At 42.2% G+C, this 16,659-nt stretch overlaps 1 protein-coding gene across 2 annotated transcripts in view; it reads left to right on the top strand.

Annotated features, from left to right (window-relative positions):
- Positions 1-16,659, top strand: part of drp2 (dystrophin related protein 2) — a 104,599-nt gene extending 87,940 nt beyond the window's left edge. For both annotated transcript variants that reach the window (XM_085789432.1, XM_085789433.1), the window contains exons 19-24: positions 5,099-5,164; positions 7,512-7,658; positions 9,440-9,692; positions 12,294-12,411; positions 12,539-12,625; positions 13,076-16,659. In XM_085789432.1, coding sequence (XP_085645558.1) covers positions 5,099-5,164; positions 7,512-7,658; positions 9,440-9,692; positions 12,294-12,411; positions 12,539-12,625; positions 13,076-13,095 — 691 coding nt within the window. In that variant the 3' untranslated portion in view covers positions 13,096-16,659. The remainder of the gene's footprint in view (positions 1-5,098; positions 5,165-7,511; positions 7,659-9,439; positions 9,693-12,293; positions 12,412-12,538; positions 12,626-13,075) is intronic.

A 16,659-nucleotide genomic window follows, 5' to 3' on the forward strand; every position in this document is an offset into this window, starting at 1 on the left:
CAGTTTCCCTCACTCTTATTTCTCCACACAAACAAACACACAAACACATGCAGGCAGACAGAAGCAGAGCAGTTTGTGGTTTGGTGTGTGTGTGTGTGTGTGCGGAGGTCAGCAGGGTTCAGCTTGCCTAGCGGCTTGTCACTTGCTAGGGCAGTGAGCCCATTGGTCACCTGGGAGCCGTCGGTGTGGATTAGTGTCTGTGTGACAGGTTATAAACAGGGCACAACACTGGACTCCCACGCTCCTGGCAGCCCTGCCCACAGAGCTGCAGTGTGTGCACACAGTACCACGTGCGTGTGCGCTGGTAAGTGTGCCATTGTGTATTACTTCCCTAAGGCTCTTACACACAACTGCTTTACATCCTGCCAAAACAGAGGGAACACACACCAGCAAGAGAGCAGGCTCAATTGTCCTCTTTACCCCTCTTATCTCTCCTTTTTTTTTGCCTTTCTCCTGTTTTCTGTTTGCCTTTTTTCTTTTCAGTCTCATCCCTGATCCCTCTCTTCTATTGTCTCCCACCCACACATTTATTTCTCCCTCCTTCTCCGTCTCTTGCTCTCCCTCTCTTTCTCTCTCTTCTCGCCCCTGTCTTCATCTCCGTTCCTTAATATCGTTTTCTCTTACATCTTCTTACATTTTCCCATTTGTTGCCAATTACAGCACAATTTGCTTCAAACAGCTCTCGAGTCGCACAGCAAAAAACGTAGCCAGTGTAATACACTGATCCACAGGCCCTCACCGAAATAAACCAGAGGAACGGAAAAGGAAAGGTGGTCAGAGAGCAACAGTGTAATTCAGTAAAAATGAGACGCTTTCACTGAGAATTTTTGTTCATCTTCCTCCACCTGCCGAGAACGTGTATCTACTTCACTCATAGGAAGCTTGTCATCTTTCGGCATGCCAGGAATCTGTGTTTTTTTTTCTGCATAAAAAGAAATGAATACGCTTTGAGAAAATAAGCTTTCATCAGGCTGCTGTGCTTTCAGTGTCCTCAAATGGTAACACTCCATATATAAAATGTTGAACGCACCATGTAATTAAATATTAAAATGGATAAGCACATAATAACACACCATAATGTAGCTGTGAGCAGATATAAGTGCAATTTAAGTGTAATTATTTGCTAACAGCCACTCATATAAAGCATCTGGTGCTGCTATAGAAACATATAATGAAAGCTTGATAACATAACATGGTTTAATTCTTATGTCTTCTGTATAATGTGTTTAGGTTTTTATTAACTATTTACAAAAATGTTAACATTCACAAGCAGGTTGAAAGAATATATATTTGTGATTTCTCAAGTTCTTTTGTTCCAACTAAAAACATAATTTTCTAAAAAATATCTAGGTACTGTAGTTTTTAGCACACATTATTCAAGTGGTAGTGATGTGCACGTTTCCTGTGGCTGATTCATTCACATTTGCTGAGCCAGTGAGTATTTATGGTGGAGAGATGGCTGCAAATGACTACAGCTCTGTTACACTGTAACATCAAACATTCATACATTCATTAACTGAGTCTACAGTTGGCGGCCTTGATCCTTGATTCCTCATGTCAGTGGTTCCCAGAGCAAGACAAAGAAACCCAATGACTACTGATGGTTAAACCAGTGCCTTGCGTGATAGCTTGCCATTGTCTATGAAAATGAACGAGTGACTGAGAGGGAAAAAGATAAAGAGGCTGAGCAAAGATGATTGCTGTGTAAATGTGCTTTTATCCATAATGCATTTAACATGTATTTTGTACTGTGTTTTTGTTATTTTGTCCCACTTATTATGTGTCGTTGATTGTGTTGGCTCACAGTGGCTATAAAGGAATTATACAGGCCAAAAATGAATGGGACTCAGCAGCACATTTAGACACAAGAAAAAAATAGAGCAGTATGAGCACACTCCTTATTTTCCAGCATGATCTGAGCACCAGCATAATACGAGCAGACAGTCCTTATTATGGCAATGGTGACTATTTTATCCGCACTCTGGCAGTAAGCAGAATTGACTTCAATCCTTTCTTTCTTTCTTTCTTTCTTTCTTTCTTTCTTTCTTTCTTTCTTTCTTTCTTTCTTTCTTTCTTTCTTTCTTTCTTTCTTTCTTTCTTTCTTTCTTTCTTTCTTTCTTTCTTTCCGTCTGCTGTCAGTTTGTATAGAATATAAAGAGAAAAATCTCATGTCTTTTTTGAATTCACTGCCCACATTAATCATAACTCTGGCCACTTTGAACACTTATAGAAAGTCAAGCCGATATCAAAACACTGAATGTCATCGCTGGCAGGTCAGTGTCTGAAATTCTTTCCCCGGGATGACATATTAGACAGGTGTGTGTCTGTGAGTCTGTGTGTGTGTGTGTGTGTGTGTGTGTGTGTGTGTGTGTGTGTGTGTGTGTGTGTGTGTGTGTGTGTGTGTGTGTGTGTGTGTGTGTGTGTGTGTGTGTGTGTGTGTGTGTGTGTGTGTGTGCATGTGTCAAAGTGCCCTTCAGCCAATGAGGGGTATGCATGTTAATCTGTGGCAATAAAATCGTCTTCAGTCATCTCAAAGGAGATAAAGTAATTGATGTTTGGGGTAAGGAAAGCCAGATTTGTAGGCACGTCAAACCTAGAGACAGCCTCTCTCTCGCTCTGTATCGCTGTATCCCTCGCCCCTCCCTCAATATTGATGCAGGAGTAGAGTTCATTCCTTTCATCATCAGCACTGCTTCAACATCTTTCAGAGGATGGATGAGAAGAAGATAATAAAAAACCTCTCAGAGCTCTGTTAGGATTTCTCCGCTCTTACACTCTCTCTCTCTCGCCCATTTCTCATTTCCTCTCACATCCATTTACATTTATCCCAGAAGATAAACACACATGTATGCACAAGACACCCACACGCGAATGTTTCCTATTACCGCCTGCCCTTTCTCCACTCATTTGTACCTGACTGCGGCTCTAGGTTTCTGGAGTGCTTTCTGATGAGTGGTGTCGCCGATTGAATTACGAGCGGTCAGGTTCACAGGCCGTGGCTCCTGTAACAGGACATGGATGAATCCTGATTTTCTCAGTGTTATGGTGTCACTGGACACTGAAGAGAAATAGGACGTAATGTGAATGTCCCTGACAGCCCTCTACATCACCCCCCCCCCCCCCCATCCCTCACTCGTTCAGCTGACGACACTCTGCAAAAAATGATGCAGCATCGAGTGTGTCGGTATGTTTGTGTGAACTGGCAATGCTGCAGTGAAGACTTGACACTGCTTTCATTTAGTTCACACGTGTATGTATGTGTACATACATGCATGTATATATGTACACATACTGTATATGTATGTGGGCAGCCACAAAGCTCATGGCACATTAGCGTCAGTGGGTTGATTCTCTGCTAATTACCTCACTTGAAGGAGAAACTCACTGTTTGATCATCCAATACTGTTACATATCATTAACATGATATTCAGTGGGCCGCTTGTACTCACTTCCACCCAGCCCACTCCATTGCCTTCAGATCATGTCTTCCTTCATGGTTTTTAATCAAGTGCCTTAGAAACGGTGGCCTTGTTGCATTCAGGTGTGAGCTAAATTACGTAGGCGGAGGCAGCAAAGGTGAGAGTGACACAGAGCAAAGTCAAGAAAAAGAGCCGCATTACAACAACTTGACTGCACTGTGAGCCTTTGCCGTTGCTAATGATGCTCCTGCAGTGAATTAGTTTGTAATGGTGATCTGGGCAGAACGCAAATAAACACACAAGGAAAACAAAAACTAATGATGGAAGGCAGGGCAGGCAGTCCCCAGACAGGTTTGTAGTTTAAAAGATTATTTCCATGAAACACCACCACCACCACCACCCCCCAAAAAAAATTGCAGCTGCACACCAGAACGAGCCAAGTGCAAACGCCTGGGTAATCTGCCAAGTCTAATGCTGAACAGTAGCTGCACACTTCAATAGTGTAAGAGGCTGTACTAAATAATTTAAGAAGTTTAATTTAATAGCAGCTTGACTGTGTGACTACTTTTGTTTACAACAGCTAGTATATTAGCTGTAATATACTTGATTATGCAACAGCCACACAGCAAGGAAATCATCATGTAGGAAAACACAAAGCAGCTGCAATATGGTACGAAAAAAAGACAAAGAATGAAGACGGTGGATTTGTCTTTCACCACTCGGCACACTGGTGCAGCAACTTTGTCTTTCACACTTTGAATTGCTGCTATTGACAGTGACTAAAAACTCAAATGTATAAATGAGACATGATGTGAGTCTTGTATTTAGATGTACTTTGGAATATTTACTTATCATTAATTATGTAGAAGACTATATGCTACATTTATGCATGTTTCCATTGTCTTATTTTCACACAGCAGCCTGAATGTTCTAGCTGTTTTTTTTCTTATTGATGCCGTCAAACAGGAGACACTATAAGCACTCTGTGTTTTTCCCCTAGCCCAGCACATTTTGGTTGATGTTACAGTGAAACAGCTCACAGAGCAGCATGTACTCTGCAGCTGTCCACTGACAGTCAGCAGGACATAATGCAGAACTAGAGGCGCTGTCCTTGGTCCTGAAAAGCCACACAGTAGCTCAATCACACACTCACTCACACACACACACACACACATATATACACTATAGTTTCTGTCCACGGTACTGGACAGCAACGCATTTTTAAAAGGCTTTTTTCTTTCTTTTTTTATTGGCTGCATGCTGAAAGACAGGGTACAGTATTTTATCCTCCCCCCATGCAGACGTTTTTATAGTTCCTGCTCTATGGCAATTGGAATTTCTGCCACTCTGCAGTCTTGTCAGTCACATGTTTCTGGACAGCTTCCTGCTCAGCTGCAGCCCATAATACGAGAGGGCCAGAGGTCTTATCCATATTACTTAGAGGCTAAACTGTTCTGATGGGTTTCTTTTATCTTGTATTTGGTGAAACATATTTCCCACATGTCTGATAATATCTGTTACTTTGGCTTTTTTCTTTGATTTGCTCTGACTCATCCTTTCTCTTGTCTTTCTCTTTGGTGTGTGTGATTCTATATATATATGTTTGTTTGTGTGTCACATGTTGGCCTTGGTATATGTATGTGTATGTATGTGTGTGTTTGTATGTTTATTGTATATAGATTGGCAGAAATGGAGAGCCAGAATTGTTCATTCTTCACGGATAGTCTGTCTCCTGATGAAAGTCTGTGAGTATGACGCCGCCTCCACACTATGAACCCCCTCATTTCAACCGCAGCCTTTCACGGAGATTATATATATGTGTGTGTGTGTGTGTGTTTTGTGTGCACCCTTCTCTCTGTGTGCTCAGGCTTGTTCATGGATGTTAGGGTAAGACTGGGTAATCACATAAATAATCAGCCACGTAAAGAAAATGACCCACAGTGAGCAGCGTGCACACAGTCCCCCCCTTCATCATGCACATGCCTGCTGTGATTAAAGTCTGGGGCTGTAGTTAGAAAGACGAAGGCCCCTCTAAGGAGAGAGAGAGGGAGGCGTGTGTGTGTGTGTGTGTGTGTGTTTGTGTAGAAGCAGGATGAGTGGCGGGGCGGTGACAAGGTTAGAGCAGTGTGAGAAATAGGGATGTTTGATGTGAATGAGGGAGTCAGTGAAGTGAGTCCTCTCTGTGGAAAGCTGAGAAAGTAACAGGTACAGCGAGTTGTCTACGGTTGTATGAGATCATGAATTTGTGTGTGTCCATGTCTTATTTTGTTGACATCTATGTGCGTTGTCAACCGTTTCCTCCCTTCTTAAGATGGTTTTTCAGTTTTTTTTGTCACATTTTAGAGTCAGGGTAGCATGCCCATGCCCAACATTTCTGTGCAAGGTGTTTTCAGGTCTTTTAGGTCTCCGGGTGTGTGTATGTGTTTACTGTGAAGTGTGCTCATTATTTCTTTACTGGCGTGTTTTGTGTGTCTGTTCTGAGAGAAAGCTGTGATTGACACCACATTAAAAGCCAGTTTTAGGCTAAGACAAAACTAGTGCAATGCTTTTTACTACTGACACCTGTGCTTGTCAAGACTGTTCCCGACGTCTTTGTTCCCATGTGCATGTATCTGGATGTATCTCTCTCTCGATGTGTTGCCTGGGTGGAGCTTAGTCACAAACAATATTTGTATATCAGTGCACGTACATGTAGTTATTTGTAACTCTTTACCTTAGAATGTGTTTGCATGCATGACGCTTCACTTCTTCTTGTTACGTGTAGCGGTGTTGTTTTTCTTTTTGTACGCTGTTGTTCTTTTTCCTGCGACCTTGTCCGTCTGTCGGTTGTTGCCTCTGTTTTTCCTGCTGCATGGCTCTGTACTTGCTGCTGTGCTATCTGAGCCTCCAGCTGGTGTTTGGCTGGCATCAAACTGTCTTCTGTTCTGAGGTGCACCGCCTGTGTGTGCAGCCTTCATGCTCCACCTGCATGCATTGTTCAGAGTTTGCTGTTGCTGCTTACTGCTGGGTAATGGACATGGAAATAACTGCACCCATTGAATGCGTCGTTCAGTGGTGTGATTTATATTAGAATCAGCGTTTTTCATTAACGGTAGATCTAAAGTAAGAATAGCAGCGTTATTTAAGGTTTAGTATTCAAATTATTAAACCAGAGTCTACTTCTCTACTATGATAGCGAATGTAGTTATGGAAATATTTCATCCACCACAGTTATCTTGGAAAGTTACTATTAGTTAGCCATAAAGTAGATTCATTTGATTGTAATAGCAAATACATCTTCATAATACCATAATCAAAATGTAAATCTTATGTAAAACAGTTTTTGATTTAGTGACATGAACCTTTCTGACGTAGAAAAAACAAAAACAAACATCTATCCAACACATACTGTATTCAATGTAAACTGTGTCATTATGCATCACAAGAACCTATAAGATTTTATAGGGAAGCCTGGTGATTTTTTAATTAGCCTAATTTTCTGTAAAAGTAAAGTAAAGGTAAATAGATGCATCTCCCTGTCTCTATATATAACCACTCTGTTTAAACTAGGCCTATAAATTCATCTGTAATGTATATGGCATTACAGTGCAGAGCGTTTAATTTGCTTTTAAGTTTGGCTCAATAAAGTTGTTTGCTTCATAGCCCAAGGCATTATTGCAACATAAAAACAATTGACAAGCATCTGTCTTTCCAATAAAGTAATTGCCAAACATTTATAGATGCATTTATTGCTTTACAGCCGTAGGGGCTACTATCATAGATCTGCACATGAAGTTTTCTATTTCATCATCAATAAAGTGTTCAATGTTTGGGGAATTATATTGTCTTATATTGAGTTTCATTTTTGACAATGTGAGTGGGTTTTTAATGGTTTGAGTCAAGTTTAGTGCAGAACATTTCAGTTTTGACTGTGAGCCCGGCACAGTGCGATGCACTTGTCACTGTGTCTCGTCCTGTAATACCTGTCCTCGTCCCGCTTGCCTTGCCTTGTTTCGGCCTGCTTGTTCCTGCTCTCCGCTGCTGCTCTGCTTTGTGCTGCTGGTGGCTGTGTGCTGGTGGCTCAGTGTGTTGTCTCCTGTGTGGGGGACTCAGGGATGAAGATCAGTACCTCCTGCGTCACTCCAGCCCAGCCCTGGACCATGACTCACCGTGCGGACAGCACATGCTGCTGGCTCACCTGGAGCACCAGGACAAGGATCAGCTCCAGCGCACCCTGGCCCGCCTGGAGAACGAGAACAGGTCTGTAGTCAAGGAAGAAAAAGACACATTTGCTCATTTGCCTAGATGGTAGACTCCTGACTGTATGTTTGATTTACACACATTTAATCCTTCTGGAGTACTGAACATCTACACTACAACATCTGCACAACTCGCAATTCCTTTAAGTATTCAAGACTGTGTTGAAATTGATTTCATCATACAATTTCATCATACATTTGAAGGAGGTTTAAATGAAGGTTTGGGAAAAGACTTGTAGCAGTGGTGATTTTCATCTGTAAAGCTTCCCAGCAGCATAGGAACACAAATATATGTGTGCTTGTCTGTAGGAATTACACCCTTTTCAGGGTGTCTGCTGCCATTTGCAGACCTCCTGAAGAGAGTAAACACTTTCACACTCAAAATCCTTTTTAACAGCCTTGCGGAAAAAAAACAGGACACAGTTTCCTGTGTGCACACCTGGCATTAAGCCGGTTCAATAATGAGGGTAAAACGGGAGCTTGTAAATCATGCCTTGCATCTGTTTGAGGGTTTATAGGTGTCCTGCAGGAGGGACAGAAAGAGTCTACTGTGGAGCATCAGCTGTGATAGAAGTGTATCTCTGAAATGCATTTCTTTTAAATGTGAATGCTTGAATTTGCATGTATTGTGTGCTCCAAGCAAAGAGGCTCAGATAGTTTCCATAAATGAAGCAAATTCATTTTCCCTTTTCTATTTAATTGGTTACTAGAGGCAGCCTTTATACGAATGATTCATGTGAATAATTTGTCTTCAGTTCGGTGACCTCTCTAGACGCACAGTCACACACACACACACACACACACACACAAACACATTTGTGCCCTTTAGGTGTCTGAAACCTTGACCCAGTTCGGTTTTCGACAAAGAATGCCTCCTGTTAAGAGACTGCATTGTGCTTTGTTGTGCGTATTTATGACTACAGCAGCTGCTGTAGCTTAGTTTATGATCTCCTGTGGCTTTCGTGTGCCTCATACCTGAACAATAAATCAGTACAAGAATCACACACCTTTAATCCTAATCTTCTTCCTGTGGTCCTGGAGAGCCGGGGTGTGTCTAACAGGTGAAGATCTATATATTTAACATTATTTATCAGACTGATTCTTTGTCTTCCACTAATTTCAACATCCGATTTTGACCTGACTACATGTTTGAAAAATCTGCCACAGAAAATGATGCATTACTTTGTGTTTTGTCTCAGATATCCTGCTGTTACTAAATGGTTTCAGCTGCTCTTTGTCCGGGATAACACTTTTTATGCTTTTGAATTTTTTTTCACAGTTTGTTTTTTAATGAGGTCTAACAGGGTTTGTCCTTTCTGTGTCTCTTTGAAAGAACAACAGACAACAGTATTTCTACTATGTAGAGCAACATTACATACCTGATAACATGTTGTGCACCGTGATTTTCAGGCATATACAGATTACAGCGCCGAGTAATTGTGTTACAGCACAGTATGCAATTTAATGGTTTGTGTCACATAGTAAGGGATGGGAGGAAGTGATTTAGTGGAGCTTATACTTAAAATTAAGATAATTGCTTTCCATGTTGTGAACATTAGCTTCTCCCTGAATTGTTTTTATGTGTTGGTGTTTAAGTGATGTGAATTTGTTCTAAACATGTAACTCACAAGCACAACATGTACAATTATATGTAGATGCATTTCTGTTTGCATCGGGGAGGAGCTGGACAGTTATCGCTCATTGTGTGTTTATATTTTGCATGCTAGGCCAGCTTGTGCCTGACTGTTTTCCCACCATCTGTCCTCCACTCTGGGTCCACAGGGTGCTGCAGGGGGAGTATAGGAGGCTCAAGTGGAAGCATGAAGAAGCGGCTTCGGTTCCCATGCTGACCGAGGCTGGAGAGGGCGGCCCGGGTTCACCCACAGCAGAAGGGCAGCAGGATGAGGAGCTTCTGGCCGAGGCCCGGGTGCTCCGGCAACACAAGACACGCCTGGAGACCCGTATGCAGATCCTGGAGGACCACAACAAACAGCTGGAGTCCCAGCTGCGCAGGCTCAGGGAGCTATTGCTACAGGTAACTACACATGATGATGATGATGATGATGGAGTGTTATGTAAATACATTCACTAAGTACAGTTTTCAGGTACTTGCATTCATCTCGCTTATCTCTGCTTCTTGTCTTATCCTACTGCATTAATTTGATAGCTGTTAGTTTGTAATATTCAAATCCTCTGATCATCCTTTGGGAAACACGTATTCTCTTATAATCTCTTCATAATTTACATTTTTGGAAAGAACTTTGTGATTTGGTTCAAATTATGATGAAATTAAGGACAAAGTTCAAAAAGTTAACTTAGTTATGTTTAGTTTAAGAATTTCCTGGAGAGACTTGCTTCATTTAAACCTAAGTAAATATCCATTATTAACTTAATCACTGGTAAACGAACAGCGTGTTGAATTGCGATAAATGTAATATTTTCTCATGCTTAGGTGACCTGTAGTCTCAGGGTTACACTATCTTAGCTTTTTTAATAAATTGGAAGTGTATCTTCTGATTGTGCCGTATTTTCCTTATTATCATTATTTCTGGGAAATTAATTGTAAATGATTACAGCATTTTCAACAATTTGCGAGTGATACAATCAACAAAACAAAAAAAGATAAATATACAATTATTTTTCTTTGTTACTAATTATTATTTTGTCCACATTCAGTCTTATTTGATTTGATTCAACAAGAGAAGAAATTAGCCTTGCTCAGGAATAAGGAAATTAGGAGTCTCTTCCCATTGCCCATTCCCTTCTGTACATGGGGAAGAAAAAGTACCGTTTTCAAAAGGATGACAGTCAAAGAAAGTTGCCATTCACAATGATGGGTCAAAGAAGCACCTAAAAAGCTTGGAGAAAGAAGTCTTATCAATGAAATAGCAGTAGAAGTGGCAGCTTTATCGGAGCAGCGTCCAGACAAAGACGGTTGAGCCGCTGTTTCGACGTCAAAATTGGAGATATCTGGCATTGAGCTTCTTGGCTGCTCACATACCTGTCAGCTATATCTTACATGCCTTTATCGAGAGTAGAAAGTCTGAAGAGTCATTAAGGAGCTGAATGGCTGAATCCACTGGAACATTTTCTGTTTGTCAAAGTGAAGAGGGTGCATACAATATCTTGCCACTTCCATGTAGTGTTGTGAATAATAAGGGTGGGGGGGATAACTCATGATGATGTTTCATAAAGATACTGTGACAAAACTTAAAATGAATTTATTAATTATGTGGGAGTCATGGGAGGCCATGACAATGGACAAACACACATTGATCCATAGGTCCTCTGTCAGAACATGGCTATTTGGTTACAGTATGTTATGATACATTACATTACGTTATGTTGTGTATTTTTAACTAGAGTACCTACAGTACTTCTTCCACCAGTGGAGTTTAAACATAAGAAACAGGCTGTTTGTTCTGTGGTTCACTCAACAGAGCAGATGCATCTACAATACTTGTGTAGATGACTGTAGCTGCAATTTGAATGAAAGACACAGAGGCAGGTTGTATATGTCACACTGTATACAGTATATTCAGGTAGCACAGTTTACATGCATTCTTTAAGCACAAAAAGACAAACAAGATACATGCAAAAAAAAACAACAACAACTGACTTGGAGCAAAGACTTCTGTGAAAACGTCATCTTTGAATTTTTACCTATGATTGAAATGCCAGTAGTGGGAGTACAAAAGAAAATACAGTATTGAAGGAGCTAAGAAAGAGGATAAGCCTTAAGACACAGTGGAGTGTAATATAAAAGGATTTACCGCAGTCTAAAGGAAAGGTGTGAGAAAGAGATGGATGGAAGAGTGGGAGCTGACACACAGTTACTGTTACTATAATAGGAAAGTGTAAATTGTTAGCAGCAGGTGCACTGAATAAAGAGAAAGCAAAGGGGGTGAGTGACAACAGGAGAGAGACGCTGGGAAAGAGGAACAGGCTGCTCTTTCGTCAGGTTAAAGACGTGGAAATTGGGAGAGAGGGGAAGAAGTGTGTAGCTGTGGAGGGGTAGTTGCAGAGAAAGAGGAGATATGCACATGGGCAACAAAACACTATTCAAATTCATATCATCATTTTCTCTCTGGACCAATATTACAGTTTCATTTCCTCCAAAAATAAAAATCTGTACAATCTGCCTTTGTAGTCTGTGGAGGTGTGCGTAGGAACGCCTCGTAATCTCAGCAGACATCTCAGTTTCACTGCAGCTACTGAACTTACTCGCCTCTGGAGTATTACTACACTGTTGCTAAAAACAATACAGGAGATGGTTAGGTTGCATTTAAAATCATCAGCGTTTACATTATGCATCTTTGTGATGTGAGATCTCTCCTCACCACTGTGTGAGGTGGTGTGAGGTCCAATTCAGTCTTTTTGTCTCCATGAAAGCACAAATCACAGTACCATGATGGTTTTTGGGTGAACAGCTGTTGGACAAAATTTCCCCCCCTTTTTTTTTTTAGTTCTGCAGAGAGATGCCAACTGAGGACTGCTGGCTAAGTGCCATTAACCATCACATTCATTAATATGTGAAAGGCTAAATGCCTCTGAGGTTTGAAAAATGATGGATATAAACAGTTATTTGCATCGAATAGTAATCAGTATTTCCTAAAATAACATTTTAAAAAAACAGCCCAAAGATGATTCGGAGGCCAACGGATCAGAACCGTCCACCCTGTCTTCACCTGTATCCGGAGGAGGTCACCACGGGGAGCCGGCCAGCAGAGAAACCACTGACACTGAAGCAGCAGGTCAGCGCCAGACCTGACAAATAAATGCACAAAGAATGTGAAGTAAACCTTTATCCATTCAGATGTGTAACATTTTGTTTGTGTGTGTGTGTGTGTGTGTGTGTGTGTGTGTGTGTGTTTGTGTCAGGAGATGATATGGACCACGAGCAGGACACAGTGTTACAGCTGCAGGAGGTCATCGAGCAGCTGAGAAACGTCTTTCCTTCAGAGCCGGGTGAGTTTTTCTCGGCTGCATGGATCTTTGCCGCTGTAGCACCTCTGGCTTCGGAGATAGACTCTCTGCTCCTCCATCACCCGCCAGAGAGTGAGAGATGGAGAAGAGAGCAAATATGAACTGCTGCGGGTCGATTGTCAGAGGGAGGGACGGGGAGATTAAATGGCAGAGAGGAGGAGGAGGAGTAAGATTAAGAGGGGCAGAGACAGTAGCAGAGAGAGAGTGAGAGAGCGTCAGTGTTCACACACTTTGCAAACTGTCCTGTAGCATTTCAAACGCAATTTCCCGGGCAGTCTAAAGCCTGTAAATTGGACAAAGAAAAGGGATTATCATAATTATAGCCTTCTTCGTGAAACCCAGAACATTTTTTTTCCATCTTCTGTATGTGTTCCTAAAATTGCAAAAGCTTTTCATGTTTTTCTTGCTCTTCCTCTAATTTCCTACTCTCAGGCACCACCTCACACATATAACCCCTAAGTGGGCCCAAGAGGAGCGGCGCGAAAGCCCGAAAGGACACCTGATGGCAGCGGGAGGAGCTCCAGAGCAGCTGAGGTCAGGCCACAGTCCACCAGGCCCTGTGACCTATACTGCAGCAGCGATGATACCCAGAGCTATAACCCTCCACTGGAACTTTGTGCACTAAAAGCCTTTTTCATGCAAAACTGCTAAAGGCTCACGCTGATGTCCGTTTGGCCAGGCTGCGCTTGATAACTTCAGCGGCGCAGCCTGACACCATGTTAACGAGCCAAAGGAAACTAACGTTAGCAGCAGGTCAGGGAGAGACTAAAGCAAAGGGAAATGCCCAGCCAAGACACTGTGCTTACCAGTATCTGTGTAGTCGTTTCGGAGGTGTGAAGCTTTATTGTCAGTCCACAGCACAAATTGGACCTTCCATGAAAAGAACTTTTTAAAAAATGCAAAGAGGAATAAGAAGGATATCCCCCTTGTTTTGTCTGAATGCCTGTATCGTCAATGTGTGTGTGTGTGTGTGTGTGTGTGTGTGTGTGTGTGTATGTTTGTTGTTTTCCTCCTTGAATGTGTTATCACGGTTGTTATTTTTGTTTTTTGAAGGGAGGTGGTGTGTTAAAGCTCGCTTGTGCAAACTAGATCAGGGCTGGGCTGACTGCATTTCATGTGGCTGCGTGGTGTAGATTGTCAGGGAGTTGACAGCACCCACAACGAGCTTATTTACTTTGCGAGAATGACACATCATCAGTTAAATCCATGATTTATTTAAGACAGCCAAAGTGCCCGCTAGCAAAGCGCCTCTGTATGCGCACACTGTGTTCCTCTAATCCTCTCAAACTGCTTGTCGCTCTCATTGCTCGCTCCCTCTATGCGAGCCCTCTATGCTCATGCACAACCACTCGCGCGCGCGCACACACATCCACGTATGCTGCTACATCCATGCTTTCAATTTATAGTACACCTTCCCTTCATCATGAGCAAACGTTTCCCTGCATGTCCAATAATATGTCCTAAAAATACTTTCAAATACACACACTTTCAGAAGAATGGAGAGCCATTTCTTCTCCTTGCGGGATTCAGACAAGCTCTCAGTTCTGAGCCAATTCGTATTGTGACTGAAATTTGGGTTTGTTAAGGAAATTCCTTCAGATAAACATCAGCATGCAGGTGTCTGCTCTGAGATCTTAACCTTCTCCTGTTGTGTGCCGAGAAAGAGAAGGAAAGAGCTCCAGGTATTGTTCTGCCAGGATGAAACTCTCTCTCTCTTTCTCTCTCTGTTTCTTGCTCCCTCTCTCTCAAGGCCAATTGCAGACACTACAGGGGGCTGCAAGGCACACCACCACCATAGCACAATCCCACACTGACTTCATGCATAATAATCCCTCCCATCCATGTCAATTTATAAAGAACAGTAGCTATCGACTGTACATGCCTCATTTTCCCTTCCTAATGCCAACTTAATTGCTTTCAGATTTACAAAAAAAGACCAATGCTTGAAATGGCTTTGCCCTCATCATATCAGGGTCATAGGGTGCGTTCTGTTCTAAACATAGCACAGTCATGCAATGCCTTAAATACAAACTGAATCCATATAAAACAAGAGTTAGTTTCTCTGGACTTTTTCTTTTCTTTTTATTATGTTTGTCTTTGTGTTTTTACATTCAGGGAAGGGAGGTTGTGTCAGGAGTGCACCAGTGTCTGTCAGTCCCTGGATAGGCCTGTGGTTGATTTCTAGTAACAGGGAAGCATAGAAAAGTGTGGATGGATTAAAACCAGTTAAATGGGGCTTTTGTAAGTGAAACCCATGATGCCCGGGGGGTTCTTGGAGGGACCAAAGATCTGAAAAACAAGAGGAAAGGTGGAAAAAAAACAAAAAAACAGTTCATTTATCGCTCAAGGGCTGGTGAGAGAGATCCACTTTGATGTGCCTGCCACAGGAAAAAATCTCCACAAGCAGGACAAGAGGTTGCCTGAAACAAATAAGCTCTGGCTGGTTCTCGGCAACCGTATACCGCCGCATGCGCACGCAGAAAAGGCAGAGATACACACAGTCGAGATTTTATTCTAAACCTTAAAACGACGCTCTGACCTCAACATATGTGCTGCGCTCGTGGGCCCCCATACCCCCCACCCCCACCACCTCTGCCCCCCAACCCCCGCAAGGCAAATAACCCTCAAATTTGACACTGTCCTCCTCAGCATTCACACTTGATGCTGTTGCTAGGGAACTGTCCCCAAGTAAGCAGTTCCACAGGTTTGGCGAGTCGGAAAGGTGACGTGCCGTTCATAATACAAATGCTAATAGCCTTAAGGGAAGCAAGAGAGAGCATCTTGTTTCCCAAATGCAGGTCTCCTCCTCTTCACCACTTCCACCTCCACCGAAGCCTGCCATTGTTTAGCTGCTGGAAATAGTCATTGTCATTCATTCGAATCCATCTCCGCACCAGCAGGGCTTAACAATTTGTTTTGTTAAAGCTCTCAAGAGTCAGAACAAAGAGCAGCAGCTCAGCTTGCAGAAGAGGAAAAAAAATCCTTGACAAGCTATTGTTTACTCATAGACATTTATTTATTGGTATTCACACATCTCATTACACATTGATGATCACCCAGCGTCCTCACACTCACGTCTCCCTACTTTTGTGTGTTGGTAGACAAAATGATGTAACACTGACAGCGTGTGAAAAAAAACGAGAGGGAGTATTTCCCACAGGGCTGTGTGTCAATATTTGTTGGTTTTATTTTTAGAGGAGGCAGAATGAGACAAACACACCACTAGGTGGTTTTAATGACAGCGAGTTGCATTGCTATTACCGTACAACACTTTGTCCCCCACGCTTCACTCTGCTGCTGCGTCTAAACTGACTTTCATAGTCATCCAGCTGCATCTCAGTCTGACTGTGTGATCATGGGATCTGTGTACGAACTTGACACACACACACACACATATACACATACACACATAGCCTACACCGTGTTCCCTGTGGCGTGACTGAAGCTTTGTGATTGAAGAAAAAGGCTCTCCACAGAGTCACGAGTCACCCCAGAGGACACTGCTATCGTTCTCCACACTCCTTTAACGGCATGTAGTCAGCCAAGAAGCTAACAAGCCACATCATTACTCTTCTTGCCTTTACGTCCGACCCACCCCTCTGTGTTTTTGCTATCATGCATCTGAGCTTCTAACAAGGACACGTGTGCTTGTATGTCACCTCCCACATGACAGGGCACTGAATCACCTAACCTCAAACAAGGAAATTGAGAACACTAACACGTATACATGTACACACACTCATACATTACTGGTGAACTGAGGTGTTATGTTGTTGTTGTTTTTTCTGTTAAAAAAATCACCATTAATATACCTCATTAATCATTTAAACATTTATAGTTTAATGGTTTTTGATTTTATGTTATTGTCCAGCACTCAAACACTTCTTGCTCTTTTCTCTGGAGTTTTTAATCTGTATAAAAAGTTTTCTGAAGAAAGGCTTTTTACTGTAATAACATGTGGGTTACTGGCTGCTTTCTACTCTTTGTGTACAGAAATAAAAACTTTGTATTTGGCA

This window comes from Trachurus japonicus, chromosome 10, assembly GCF_045865225.1.
Source record: "Trachurus japonicus isolate A0001 chromosome 10, Traja_1.0".
In the NCBI taxonomy this organism is placed as follows: Eukaryota; Metazoa; Chordata; class Actinopteri; order Carangiformes; family Carangidae; genus Trachurus; species Trachurus japonicus.